At 47.7% G+C, this 15,187-nt stretch overlaps 1 protein-coding gene across 1 annotated transcript in view; it reads right to left on the bottom strand.

Moving 5' to 3' along the window:
• The window catches only part of GABRB1 (gamma-aminobutyric acid type A receptor subunit beta1), a 309,720-nt gene extending 295,731 nt beyond the window's left edge, over positions 1–13,989 (bottom strand). The window contains exons 1-3 of the mRNA XM_090035876.1: positions 13,496–13,989; positions 13,218–13,309; positions 12,933–13,000 (exon numbers count right to left, since the gene is read on the bottom strand). Coding sequence (XP_089892002.1) covers positions 12,933–13,000; positions 13,218–13,309; positions 13,496–13,575 — 240 coding nt within the window. The 5' untranslated portion in view covers positions 13,576–13,989. The remainder of the gene's footprint in view (positions 1–12,932; positions 13,001–13,217; positions 13,310–13,495) is intronic.
• Between the last annotated feature and the right edge of the window lie 1,198 nt (positions 13,990–15,187).

The following is a 15,187-nucleotide window of genomic DNA, read 5'->3' as shown; positions in this document are numbered from 1 at the left end:
ATAAGGCCTGCTCTCTTGACCTAATCATGTGCATGGCTCTCCTTTGGACTCTCTCAAGCTCCTCCACATCCTTTCTAAAGTGTGGAGCCCAGAATTGGATGCAGTACTTCAGTTGTGGCCTCACCAAGGCCCAGTAAAGTGGGAGGATGACTTCTTGGGGCTTGCTTGAGATGCATCAGTAGATGCAAGCCAGAGTTTTATTTGCTTTGCTAGCTGAAGCATCACATTGGTGGCTCATGTTCATCTTGTGGTCAATCATGACCTCCAAGTCTCTTTTGGTCATGGTGCTAGTGAATGTAGTGTTGCTAAGTCTATAAGTATGGTGTGGGTTTTTTTCTCCTGAAGTGGAGCAGCTTCCATTTCTCCATGTTGAATGTAATCAGGTTTTGATCCACCCACCTTGCAAGCCTGTCCAAGTTGGCCTGAATTGCCAGACTATCTTCTAGTGTGACTGCACTTTCCCATAATTTGGTGTTGCCTGTCAACTTAGCCAGTCCACTTCTGACACCCAAATCCAGATCATTTATGAATATATTAAAGCATACTGAGCCCTGGGGGATGCCACTGGTCACCATGTTCCATGTTGATTCAGTTCCATCAACTGTCACTGTCTGGGGCTAACCATGGAGCCAGTTCCCCAGCCATCAGACTATAAGGTTGTCAAGGCCACAGTTCCCCAATTTTACCATAAGGACATCATGAAAGAGCAAGTCAAATGCTTTTTTGAAATCTAAATATATTACAACCTCTTCTTTGTTCAGGTGATGTGTCACTTGGTCATATTAGGAAAAGAGGTTGGTAAGGCAAGTCCTACCCACAACAAAGCCATGTTGGCTATCTCTCAGAGTGTTGCCTTCTGTTAGCCTGTTGTTAATGGTTTCTCTGATTTTTAGCAAGATCTTTCCAGGGATTAAAGTCAAACTGACTGGCCTGTAGAACTTCCTTCCTTCCTTTCTTGAAGATAGGCACCACATCAGCCCTTTTCCAATCTTCGGGAACCTCTTGAGTGCCATGAGTTCTCAAATATCCTCTCCATTGGTTATGCTATGATGTCAGCCAACTCTTTTAGCACTCTTGGGTGCATTCCATCTGGGCTAGCTGACTTGTGGATGTCCAGCCACTCAAGCTGTTCCCTCATAAGATCTTCGTCACTTATAGGCATATGATCACTCTTACCCTGGGAGTTCTGTGTCCTGTCAGACAGGGTGATCCCCTTGGGCTAGTGGAAAACTGGCGCAAAGTAATGGTTGAGGAAATTAGAGTGTCGGTTGTCAGCTGCCTCATTTGGTTCAGCAAGGGTCCAATATTGCCCTTGGTTTTTTTTCCTGACTTCCCATGTATTTGAAGGACTTTTTATTGTCCTTGATTCCTGTAGCCAGTTTGAATTTGGTTTCAGCATTGGCTTTTCTGGTTCACTTCCTACAGGTGCAGGCCAGTGCTTCATAATCCTCCTTAGTGGTAGTTCCCAACTTCTACCCCTTATAAACTTCTCTTTTCAGATTGAGGAGGTCAATGAGTTCCCTATTGAGTCAAGGGGGTCTCTCAGCCCTTTTGCTACCTTTCCTATGGGCTGGAATGGACTTCCTTTGTGCTCTTAGGATCACATCCTTAAGGAGTGACCACTCATCATGGACTCCCCTCCCTGTCAGATCATGGTATCTCAGGGCCTCATCAACCAACTTCCTGGGGTTGTGAAAATATGCTTTCCTAAAGTCAAGGATTTCTGCATTGCTGACTGATTTCCTATCTTTGTGATGAATAAAGAACGTGATCAATTTGTGAACACTGTGACCAAGCTTCCCTTTGATCCTCAGGTCACTCACTAGATCATCCCCTTTGGCCAGTACCAGATCTAGCAGCACCTTACCTCTTGTTGGCCCACAGACTTCTTGAGTCAAATACAGCTTGTCAATGCAAGCGAGGAAGCTTCATGATCGATCAGATTTGATTGAATGCTCTTCCCATAAGATGCTAGGGTGGTTGAACTTACCCATGATGGCCTTGCACTGAGAGTGTGCATCCTCTGCCAGTTCCATAGTGAATTCATGATTAAGCCCTTCCTCCTGGTTAGGAGGTCTGTAATAGGCTCCTACAGTTATATCCCCTTTGCCATGTTCTCCTCATATTCTAACCCAGAGGGTCTCAAGTCACCCTCCTTGGGTGCTAATCTCTGCTTGTAGGGAAGTAGTCACTCCCTCACATAGAGAGCTACACCCCCACCCTTCCTTGCAACATGATCCATCCTGGACAAGGTATAGCACTTGCATGCTTACATGATTGGCTATATTACTGGCTTGCTGGCATATGGCCTGATAGTTGTGGCATGTAAAGTACTTTCAGTATTGTAGACCATGAACTGAATGCACAACAATGGCCTTATGCTACTGTCTATGTACCATGCATAGCTTCCCAATCTCTGCAAATGCATGTAACTGAGGTTTTTGCTATTCTTGCAACACATAGACCTCTATTCTATTTATTAGGGACTATTGCTGAAAAGCTTCTAGAGGTGAAATTAAGGTGTTTATTATATATTAATGTTATTGAAGTCCTAATCTCATTGATATTCTGTAGCAGATATAGCAACAGACTATTTGCTTGCTTACCCTGAAGCTTGAAGACAGTTGCTATGAATCATGTCGCCTGTGCTTATTTGTTGACATTCCTTACAGGCAGCCTCTTTTGTTACCTTGGGTCAAGGTGGTTCAGGCAACTTATATCACAGAAACTTAATAGATTTAGTCATAGCAGGAGTCTTAATGAACTCTCTTCATATTTATGTAAATGTCTAATATATTTCCATAAGAATTCTGTCATGGATAAAAATTAGTTGAACACTCATTAATTGAGGCAAAGCAAAGGGTCACCTCATAGTTTTGAAAGGAAACACTGTATAAATTTTAATTACTATAACAAGAATGCAGAAATAGGTTTTAATATGTTTCTATACTACCTCCTGGTATTTTAGGAAAGGAGGAAAGATAGAATGGGGGAAGGGGGAAAAAGGCTTCCTAGGTTCTATTTGTGTCTTTGCCACTTGTTTGTTCATGATGCAGGTTGCATAGGACAAAATAAAGAGCAGCCTTGAACATGCCTCCATTTAGGTGTTGCAACTACTATAAATAAATAGGAGGGTGATATGAATTGTTAGGGTTTGGTGCCTGGGATCCCTGCAGAATCCATAAAGAATCAATGGAGGAAGTCAGAAGCCTCTGAAGACGTGCCTACAGCAAGCAGTAGCTACTGGCCTCAGGATTAAGGAGGCCATGAAACCCAAGTCTTCCACTTTCTGGATGAATGCTGTAATGTATAAGGTGGACATCACTACCCCTAGACTAAAAGACAGTGTGGGCTGGTTTTTATATTGAACTCACTGCTGTTGGAGTGACTCAGGCTAGCTCTGCAGATCGTTAGGTAGACCTTACATGCCTAACTATCTGAATCATATCCTTCTGGGAATGCTTAGTACCCTAAGTCTAGGGATCTCTCTAGTTTAAACATCTGAGTGAACTTTCTTAGTAGCTTCTGGGCCATGGTCAGTGGACTGCATTTTGCAACTTCAGTGCTTAATATCTTGTTTTTAAGACTTGTTTAGGCACCAAGCTGAATTATTTGAATCTTGCCTATGACCTCCCAATTCCTCTGTTTAGCCACCTGTAAAACTCAGAGGCACAAAAGGGTACATCCATACCCTGAGCAGTGGTGATGCAGAGCAGACACCTGTGGTGGCAGATATTTTTGTGCCCTCCCCAAAGGCAGCATCCCAGGCTGCTACTCCTGTTGCTCCCCCTCAGTTACACTACTGCTAGAATTGGTATAACAATGCAGCAAACTCTCGTAAAGGGGATTCATGAAAATAAATGTTTTGATTCATCCTGATATGAAAAGCACTATTGCAGCTCGGTGTAGTAATATCATTAAACTATTAAATACAATAGCTTCAAAATAATGTTGTTAGAGAAACTGAGCAGATGCAAAATAAGTACTTGGGGGAAAATAACATAAGGGTTAACTTCAGGGCTGGTTGAGTTTCAAAACCTAAATGGGCAAGGTAATTCACAATGGAATAGCGCATTTTCAGAAGACTTCATTACAAGGCAGACTGCATGACCTATTCCAGATTACAGTCGTATAGTCCTATTCTCAGCCAGAAAGCCAAAGATTTAGCCAGGGCCTGAGGACAGAATTCATATGGATATAGAAAGCAGACTATTGACACTACAGGGACAGTAAGTCCACCAAGGACAGGATCCTAGAGGTGCCACAGGTTTCTTTAATGGGGCCTAGCCTAATAAAGGCCATTTTTTTAAAGAACTCAGCTCTCATTAATCACCAGTATAAGTGGGTAGGCTGAGAATATCACCTCACTCATGTGAGCACTGAGCACCACAGGTCTGAAAATTTGGCTCCATGTGCCTGAGAAGAACCAAGAGATATCCTCTTGTCTCTTGGACCCAAATTGCACAATTCTGCTCTTACACCCAAAGAAGAATGTCCCGCTAGGACACTAATGATTTGAACAGAAGTCCAATAGTGGCTAGGAAACCAAAGGAAGGGGATCACTGTAAAAGCATTAGAGTGATGTAATAACCAGTACATTAGGGCCATGACTCTCAGTGGTAATGTAAATGACCAAATCACAGCCTTTCATTGGGCTGTAAGCTTTTCATGTTAAACAGGGCTATAGATTCCTTAATTACTATAACAGTCATGTTGGAATGACTGTGATATTCTTTAGCAGATATTTTAAGTCCCTCTGTCCAGAGCTGGTTTGTTTTTTTTTTTGAGTAGATTATATAGTCAGTGGTATCTATCAAGGATCTTATGATGTAAGTAATACTTTGGAAGCATGGCAGTTTCAAAGACTGCTGTACTTGACAGATGTTACAGATGTATGGGATATTAAAAACTGTGCTATAAATGCTGTAAGTCTTATACTTATCCTGATGTTCCCAGATCAGTGGGGAACTTCTTCCTGGAAAAATGTAATGGAGGGTAATAAATTATAATAATGGTAATATTGATTCTGTGAAGTCTCATCTCCAGAAGTATAAATAGACTATAGAGTATTTACTCCCCCACCTTACCCAAAATCAGCTTCCCATAATTGGGGCACATGTCTGAAGTAGAAAGTTGTTTTTTTTTCTTCTTTGCTGGAATAGATGGAATAGAGCAAGCAGAACTGTGACTCCCACCAAGATGACTGCCACTTCCCCTTGGGGCTGCTAACAGCTGGGGTGGATTCCATTTTAATCCTCTCACAGCCACTGGTGAAGCAGTAGCTTTTGGCAGAAGAGCCACTGATCTGGGTGAGTGAGCTGCTGCATGCTGCCTGTAATGTCTTGATGAGGCTTGTGGTGCAGAAGCAACAGTTTATTATTTACAGGAACTTTATATAGTGAATTTATAGGAAAGAAGTAAGTCTTGCTACAGCCCCTGCAGGACTCTGGGGCCTAGCCTTGCTGTCCTGATGAGATGCCATAATTTCTGGACACTGTTTCTAGAAGGACTTAGTGTGCATGGATTCATGCAGTTACAACACAATTCTCAAACTGAAGCCATTCACAATAACAAAGCTAGATTAAGACCCTTCTTTGATCTGCTACAATATCAACCCTGTGACAAGGACAACTTTGGACATATCATTAATAAGCGCCAACCCTTCTTGGAAAATAATAACCATCTCAAGGCAGCTTTGGGGGACAAGCCTGTCCTGGCTTCCAGACAGCCTCCAAACCTCAAATAACATCTCTCCAACAACAGGCTACACATATTTAACCTTACCAAGGCACCAGGACTTGCAATAGACACAAATGCCATCTATTCACCTTCATCAACACAGACTACATCCTCACTGGACCAAACAATGTGGATTATAATATCTGGGGTTCATCCACCTGCTCCTCTATCAACATATGCCTGTGTAGTTTTGCTAAGAGGTTAGACAATGGATTTTTATAGGATGGTTTGGATAGGGTTTATCCTGGCTCAGGCAGGGGGTTGAATGACATGACCTCTGGAGGTCCCCCCCCGCCCGCATACAATTTTTGCTGTCCTTTATGTTTAAATGACCTCATTTCTGCTGTTGGCAAGTCCACTCCTAGCATCTGACAAATTAGGAAGCTTATATCTCTATAAATAAGGTAGTCTATAAGGGTGCCTGTACATGTGCCAGGAGGCTTCTCTGACATGCTGTAATTATAGCGTGTGGGAGCTGACTTGATTAACTGAGCCTGCTGGAGTGTGCTAATTAGCATGCTCCAGTGAGTCTCCGTATCTTATGTATGGTGTTCCTGCATTTCAAAATGGTGGTGCAGGTGCTTTAACTAAAGTCTGTTCAAGCTTTAGATTAAGCAGCCCCACAACAATTTTGAAGCATGGGGACACTGATACATGAGACAGAATCATAGAAACATAGAATTGGAAGGGACCGGTAAGATTCACAGATTCATAAGGGACTTCGCAAGATCATCAGGTCCAACCCCCCTGCACTAGGCAGGAAATCATCAAGTCTGGTCCCCTGCCATGGGCAGGAAGTTATTGGGCTCAGATGAGCTCAACAAAGTGATTGTCCAGCCTCATTTTGAATACCTCCAAGGAGTCATTACCTCTGCTGGGAGTGTGTATCAGATTCTGGTGACCCTTACAGAGAAAATGTTTTTCCTTATATCCAACCTGAATTTACCCTCCATTAGTTTATGCACATTGGTCCTTGTCCTCCCCTGAGGTGCCCTCCTGAATAGGTGCTCTCCTAGTTTTTGATGCTCCCCCTGATATACTTGTAGTCAGTTATCAATACCTTCTGTTCCTCAGGCTGAACAGGCCTAATTCCTTGAGTCTCTCCTCATAGGGCTTACCATCCATGTCCTGAATCAAATGGGTGGCCCTTCTTTGTACCCTCTCGAGCTTATCCACATCCTTCTTGAAGTGTGGTGGCCAGAACTGGGCACAGTACTGCTGCTGGGGCCCCACCAACACCGAATAGAGTGGGAAGAGTACCTCCCTGGATCTATTGGCCACATATCAGTTGATACATGCCAGAATTTTGTTTGCCCTTTTGGCAGCCTCATTGCACTGTTGGCTCATATTCATCTTCTAGTCAATCATGACCCAGTGGGCCACTGCCTATTGTATATTTGTGGTGGGCGTTCTTCCAATCCAGAAGAAGGACTTCTCCCTCTTAAACCTCATCTGATTTTGTTTCACCCATAAATCCAGTTTCTCAAGGTCATCCTGGCTCTTTACCCTATCCTCTGGTGTGCTTGCATTTTACCACAACTTGGTATCGTCCATGAACTTAATCATTGCACTCTCCACCCCCTATTGAATAGCACAGGCCTGAACATTGATCCCTGGGAGAACCAGTGGAAACGGCCCTCCAGGATAGTTTCATAGTTGATGATCTGCTTAGGTCCCTTCTGATCCTACCAAGTCCAACCCCTGCCATGGGCGAGCACCACTTCCCTTGGAAGTTGGTTCCAGATCCTAGTCACCCTGACTGTGAAGTAGTGCCTCCTGATGTCTAGCCTGAATCTACTCTCAGTCAGCTTATGTCCGTTGTTCCTTGTTACTCCCAGTATGAGGCCATCCCATCGGTTGTGACTCTCTGAGAGCGGCCTCTAAGTTAGTTAACCCACCTCACTGTAGACTAGTGCAGCCCAGTACTCTCCAGTTTGTTAGAGAGAATCCGGTGGGAGACAGAATCAAAGGCTTTACTGAAGTCTAAGCAGATGATGTCAACCTCATGTCCTTCATCCAGATGGATAGTTACCTGGTCGTAGAAAGACACAAGGTTTGTTAGGCATGATCTACCCTAGACAAAGCCATGCTGGTTGCTTTTTAGCATGTCATCTGTTGCCAGCTTGTATTTGATGGCCTCCTTAACCAACTTTTCAAAGATTTTAGCCAGGACCGAGGTCAGACTGATCAGTCTATAGTTTGCAGGGTCATCCCTCTTCCCTTTCTTAATGATGGGCACCACACTGGCCCTCTTCCAGTTGTCCGGGACCACTCCTGATTTCCATGACTCTTCAAATAGCTTAACTAGTGGCAGTGCCATAAGTTCTGCCAGTTCTTTCAGGACTCTCGGGTGCAGGGTGTTAGGCCCAGCAGACTTGAAAATGTCCAAGCATTGTAGAAGATCCCTCACCTGTTATGGACTGATTTCATGTAGGCTGTTACCTTCCCCCTGTTCCCTGGGCAAGTGAGGTGAGAAAACCCCCACTGGGTTTCAGGAATACCAATGCAAAGTATGTATTTAGGAGTTCTGGCTTTTTGTGGGCATTGACTGTGGGCTGCCCCTGGGTATTCAGTAGGGATCCCACAGTGGATCCCTATGCATCTGTAGAAGGACTTTTTGTTATCTTTTATACTGGTTGCCAGGCTTTCTATGTCTTGTATCTGCAGGCCCTGGCAATACAGGTGTATTCCTCCCTGGTTATTGAGCTGTTCCTCCATTGCATACACACTTCTTTTTTTCCCTTTTCAATAGCTCCCTAATATCCCTAGTGAGCCAAGAGGGTCTCTTGTCTCCTTTCTTGCTTTTTGCCCATATGGGCGTGGCCTGTTTTTGAGCCATGAGAATTGTCTCCTTAGGGAAGCTCCATTGTTCCTGCACTCCTAAATCGTACAATTGCCAGTTGCAGAGGGCATCTCCAATGAGCCTCTTGAGTTTGCCAAAATCTGTCTTCTCGCAATTCAAGATTTCTGTTCTGGTGACTAGTTTTCCAGTCTTATGGTGGATGGAGAGCCTTATCAGGTCATGGTCACTGTCACCCAGGGTATCACCAATCCTCAGGTTGCCTACGATGTCCTCCCCTTTGGTCAGCACTAAATCCAGAGGGGTCTTGCCTGTAGTAGGCCCTTTCACAACCTGTGTCAGAAACAGATCATCTGTTGTTGCCAGGACATTGGCTGACCTGCTGGAGGCAGCTGAATAGTCTTACGAACAGATGTCTGTGTAGTTGAAGTTCACCCATGATGATCATGTCTCTAGTGCTAGCTGCATCTGTCAGTTCTCCTAAGAACGCTCAATCACTTGCCTCTTCTTGGGAGGGAAGCCTGTAGTAGACTTCCACCATCAGAACTCTCTCTCGGTCCTCCTTGTAGCCTGACCCAGAGGAACTCAAGGGACCCTTCCCTGCTGTCAAAGGTGACCTGCAGGGAGGGATACTGCTCTTTCACATAAAGGGCCACACCTTCTCCCTTTTTCCCAATCCAATCCTTCCTATAAAGCCCATAACCCTTAATATTTACTGCCCAATCATGCATATCATCCCACCAGGTCTCCATCAACCCAATCAAGTCAAATTCCTCATCAGCCAGAAGGAGTTATAGTTCCTCCTGATTATTTCCCATGCTTCTGGCATTCCCATAAAGGCATCTGAGCTCTCCTCTAGTCACCTCAGGTTTTCTGTCATGATGTCTCTGCCTCAAGATGTCAGTACCCATCTGGACATCTGTTGTTTGAACACCCTCCCATGTGTCATTGTGGCTAATGGATTCTGCTTCAGCAGCAGAACCTTCTCCCCGGCTCCTGGACATGCCTAGTGTAAAGCTCTCCTCAACAAGTTAGCAACTCTCATGGCAAACAGCTTCTTCCCTCTGCTTGTAAGATGAATACTGTCCCTTGGAGTGTAGGCCACTGTAGTTAAACTGAGTACCAAGGTCGAGATATCTAAACCCCGCCACCTTCTAAGCCTTTGGTTGAGATGCTGTGGATGCTTTAATTAGAATGACTCTTGGAGCCGCTCTATTAAAGCACCACCCTCCCTCCCCACTTACCCCAGCCCACATGTAAAAATGCGTTCAGGTGCCACTCTGGCCTCCTTGGTGTCGCACAGTTAGCTGCAACTCTGGAAAAATCATTTTCTCTACATTTTGCCTTCCAAAATCAAGTTGTATGTTTTATTTGGAGGCATGAAGTATACAAGAAAATATGGCTCTGGTTTGCTTTATTTCTTGAGCCATTACAGTCAAAGCAAACTGTACCAAGAGGAAATCCTGATTTGAGAGAAATTACTTGCACTTGATCTCGGAACCAAAAAATGTGAGTACTGAATTTATCAGGGACCAATATGGAAAATGGGGAATAATCTTAGCAAGTGAATTGGCTGCCTGTTTGTATGGTTTACTTTCTCTGAAAAAGCTTTTGTTCTAAACAAATGGTACTGTGCTTTGTGAAATCTGGATGGTCACTGGTTAATCTGGTCATTTTTCCCTGGGAGCAAGCTGCAGATACTAAACTAAATGCAGGGGATGAGCATACTGGGATTGAAGCCTAAAAGCCTCTTTTGGAGGGAGAGGAACATGGCTGTAAGCCTGAGATTAAGTGGGGTGATGCTCAGGTAGCCAGAAAGTCATGGTTCAGTGCACTGTGGCACAGTGTACTCCAGAAATGTAATAGGGCTAAATCAGTCCCATGAACTACAAGTGAAGACAAGTCACAGAAATAAAAATCATAGGATCCCCTGCCTTCATATGTTTCCTGAGATAATGAACTGCAATACCGTAACTAAAGCAGAGTTAATCCGATTGTGATCTGTTAATGATACTATTAATGTCTTATCAGGCAGCACAATTGTATTGCATGGATTACTTGAACAGTCCCAATGATTAATAGCAGCTTCAGAAATAATAGGAAAAACACTTCAAGGTAAATTAATTTGATACTCACAACATATTTTTACTTTGAAATGTCCAACTGATAATTGCAGTGGAAATGACTACTTGGTATCTAGCTCCTCTTAGCTATTAGATTTTACTCCCCAGATGGGAAGAAGGTACGGTAGATCTTCACAAGACTGGGCCAAACAAATTACCCTGGAGTAGTATATTCAGAAATAATATTAAGGAACAAATGTTTTAATTGATGCTCTAAATGTTCAAAATGCTCTATTTTGTGGGAGGAGAGTAGCAAAAAAAGTAGGCAAGAACCACTGTGGGGTTTTCTCCCAGTTTTTGCTTTATGCATTCAAAAATAATATAATGCACAATCAAATGCAATGTTACACACACCTTTATCTGAAGATGAATTGTACTTGACTCCAAATTAAAAATGAGGTGTATACTTTGATCCTACCTTCCTTTTCCTGCAGACAGTATTTTCAAGAGGCTGCTTTTTTCCCTTTGCTTTTGTTCTGATTTGTTTCTTTTTGTTGGTGAAGGTGAGGGTTTTTTCCTCTTTAACAATAGCTTACATTCCTACTCTCGTCTAAGCTAAATCTTCAGTCTATCCATCTCCCACAATATGTACCATGAAACATTAATACTTCAGAAGGGTGTGTAGAGCAAAGCTTCATGAGTAAAACAAGCTTTAAGTCTCACTTAATCCAGTTTCAGAACTCGGATTCCAGGGTACCACAGGGCCTTGTTACATGGTAATTTTGGGCAGCTCCTGCAGCTCTTAACATCTGGATTGTCTGCACATTAATACCTGAAAATATTTTTAAGCACTCCTGATGCAGTTTAAGGTCAGGCCACTCCAGGGCAGGATTATTTCTCTGATCCATAGTATCTAGCTCATGTTACAATAACATGCAGCTACTCTAGGCTACACTTTAGTGTAAACACCCCACCCACCCCTCTTCCTCCACTTCCCACCCCCCACCCTTTCCAGTACTCCAGATCCCAACTCACTGCCCCCCCCCAGCCCCTGCATACTTGTGGTTGCTTACATTGCTTGTCCTGGGGGAGCAGGCAGGGAGGGGCTAACCTCCCTGCCCAGCAGTACCACCACTGCTGCTATTCTCTGAGCTGGGCTCAGCCTGGAGAAGTGCAGCACTCCAGCAAAAGAGGCTGTGGGGGCTGGGCAGGCAGGTTAACTATTCCCTGACTGCTCCCCTGGGGCTGACAGTGCCGGCAGACACAGGTAAGCAGTAGGGGCTGGGGGTGGGGGGTAGTGCAGGGGGAATCCTGGAGGGCGGGGGGAGTCTGGAATGGAGGGGGGCAAGATTCTTAATTTTCAGTCCTCCAGGCCACACTGCTGGCCTGCAGTGTGACTGCTCCAAACTCAAGCTAGTGCTAATACCTATCAACATTTGTGTGGCTCACAGTGTAAAGTGTAATGAGGGCCAAAGTTACAGAAAGAGTGCAAACAACTCCCCCACCCCCCAGCAGCCATAAGTTGCTTTTCTACAGCTAGGTGCTCTTGATGCTTTGACTCCCACTACAGCCCGCAAGAGCTAAACTCAGGCTTTCAGCAGGCAATTTAGAGGGACTGAGCTCCAGGGTCTTACTCAAGTCTCCCTCCTGCTTGCCATGACAGCCCTTGCAGCTTTGTGGAGTGAAAGGCCTTTCCTTTACACCCCAGAGCCTGCCTGGCTTGCAGGGAACAAGCTGGCCGAAGGGGACAAGCAACAGGCTGGCCTTGTGTCTCCAGTGCCTGCAGCTCTGCTCGCCCTGCATCTCAGCCGTGCCGAACTTGGCGAAAAAGGAAGTGACCGCTGCTGTCCCCCGCCCCCAGACAGAATTGTGAAGCAGGTTAAAACAGAGAGACACTGATTCCCTTGCCTTAGCTCCGGCTGCTCCCTCCGCGCCTCCCCTGCCCCGCGGCGCGCTCAGCTGCCTGCAGGCCAGGCCGGGCCCGGAGGCGGAGCGCCCCTGCTGGCGCTGTCCCGGGTGCTGGCGGGCAGCGAGGGGCGGGAGGCCCTGCCCGGAGCTGTCCTGGTGCTGGCAGGCAGTGAGGGGCCGCGGCCGGCAGGTGGCGCTCTGCCACATGCTAAAAGCCGGGCAGGAAAAGCTCGTGTTCGACCTCGTCCCAGGCGCTTTTCTCGGGGCTCCGAGCAGGACCCAGCACGTTTAACTCCCTCTTGCTCTGAGATGAAAGGACATAACTGTCTGGATAGACTTCACCCCTCCCCCCCCAACGGTGAAGCTGGCATGGCAGCTCCCCCGTGCCCTCTGGCGTGGTGCCATGTCCAGCAGGTACTCACCATGTTGACTTCTGAGACCATGTCTATACTGGCGATCTCTATCCGCATCCCGACGTCAACAGGCGGCCCTTGGAAGCCAGACAAGGGCTTGTTATGGCTGGCACACTCATTTCAAAGCGGTACCCCCATGCCCAGCCCTATGGTGCTACATGTGGTGTGTGCACACACGTGTGTGTGTGTGTGTGTGGGGAGCACATGTCTCTCCCCACCCCAAAAGCCTCGGACATGGGCCATACAAGGCGGGCTTGCTACACGCTGCGGGGGGCAAGAACCCCGAAACCTTACCTCCAAAGTCTGGCCTCAAGCGGATGTCGTAGCCCTGGAGCAGCCTGTCCACGGTCTCTTTCACGTAGGACATGTTGCTCAGCTCGTTGACGCTGGCGGGGGAGGAAGCACAGGTGGGACTGGGAGTCATCGGGAGCTCTGCGAGCAGACAGATTCCGTTTCCCCAACCCACGGACCCCTCCAAAAAGAGGGGCTGGATCATACACAGACAGACACGCACACAGACAGACAGACACCGCCCCCCCGCCCAGCAAAGCCAGCTGGAGAACGTGCCTCACCTCTGGGCGCAGCAGACCATGGCTATCATCACGGGGAGTGACAGGACCCCCCAGCAGTCTCGGCGCTGGGCTGCCCACATGCCTCAGCCTCCGCCGGAGAATCCGCTGGGTTTTCCCTGCGAAGATCCAAGGACCTGCACTTCGTCCCGCAGCGGAGCGGAGCGGAGGGCGCCTGCGCGGAGGGGCTCGGGCTCGGCCACAAGGCCCCTCCGTGCTCTGCCGCCGCCGCGTGCCCAGCGCGGAGCCGAGCCCTTCACAGCCCCGACCGGCGCCGCCGGGACGGGCCGGCCGCAGCCGCAGCCGCAGCCGGGGCGGCTTCTTCGGGAAGGGGCTTTTCCCCGCCCACGAGGCGTGGCAGGCTACGAGAGAGTCCGGCGCTGCGGGCACCCAGGGCAGACGCTCCCCGCCTGCACATCGCCGGGCCGACCCGAGTGCAGCCAGCCCCGGGCACGGGGAGTAGTCCTCACGCTTCCCGCAGCGCGGCCAGTCCCCGTGGAAAGTGTGCTGGGACGCACCAGGGGCTGAACCACTGATCCCGGCTCAGGTTGGGGCTGGAGCAGCAGCAGCAGCAGCCATTGGGAAGAGCAGCTTCACAAGCCCTGAGAGCCGCTGGCCTCCGCGCCGCTGCGGCTTCCCCCACCTCTGGCAGGGAGCGCGGGCCCTCTCCTCCCCCGCCTGAGCCCCTCGGCTTCTCAGTGCCGCCGGTGACTCGCGGGGTACCCCCCTCCGCCCGCCTAGGGGTCGCGGCCACCCCTGATCGCATCTGAAAGAGGAGCCTCTGGGTGCAGCAGGCAGAGCCAGGTGGCTGCAACAGGCGGGAGGCGCTGCAACAGCAACAGGCTCACCGGAGGGCAATGAGCCGGGGCCACGCTAGTTTGAACCTCTCCCGGGGTGCTGAGGGCAGGGGCCGGGGGGAGAAGCTCTTCAAGAGATCAGTCACTGTGTTCTTTCCTGCAGACTTTCCTTGAATGGCGATGAAGAGGCATCAGACAGTAGCTGGTATCCAAGGCATGTGATCACCACTTCATCTATCTCCCTTCCCTCCTTAAAAGCTGCAGTCACAATAGTAATAGGCCAACAAGTAGCCCCGAAGTTTCCTGAGTTTTGGGGAGGCCTGATTTCCCCCCCCCCCTCTTTGCTATTCATTTTCCTGCAGAAGGCAGAAACTTCCTGGATCCTGAGTCAAGGGCAGCCCTGGATTGCCCTCCTGGCACAGGCTCAGCACAGCTTGGGCCTTAGAGCTGGAGGGGAAGGGTGTGAAAAGCTGGCAGAGCCAGCCACAAAGCACGTGAGGGAGTGCATCACTGGTATCTGGATGGAAGGGAGTAGAAGGGTGAGCTGAGTTTGAGATGAAGTGGGTTTTGTGAGCTATATTTCCAACTCACCTCAAGAGTTCCAGGAAGACACTTTGGGGGAGCCAGGTCTCACAGCAAAGTCCAAGGGCCTTGTTACACTTTATGTTGTGAGTCATGCAAATGTTGATGGGTTTTAGTGCTACCTTCAATTTGGAGCAGTCATATGTTCAGGCCAGCAGGAACCTGGAGGACTGAAAGGTAGATTCATCCCCCTCCCATTCCAAGTTTCTCTCGGCAGCTGAAGTCTCCCCTGGTTCCCCACCACCACCCCAGGGGTTGTCTCCCTGCCCTTCAGGTTCTCTCCTGCCCCTTCCAACCCCACCTCTGCCTACTTGCT

The sequence above is a fragment of the Crocodylus siamensis genome, chromosome 2, assembly GCF_052110815.1.
Source record: "Crocodylus siamensis isolate JL-2025a chromosome 2, ASM5211081v1, whole genome shotgun sequence".
Classification (NCBI taxonomy): Eukaryota; Metazoa; Chordata; order Crocodylia; family Crocodylidae; genus Crocodylus; species Crocodylus siamensis.
This window is presented reverse-complemented; position numbering and strand designations above follow the sequence as displayed.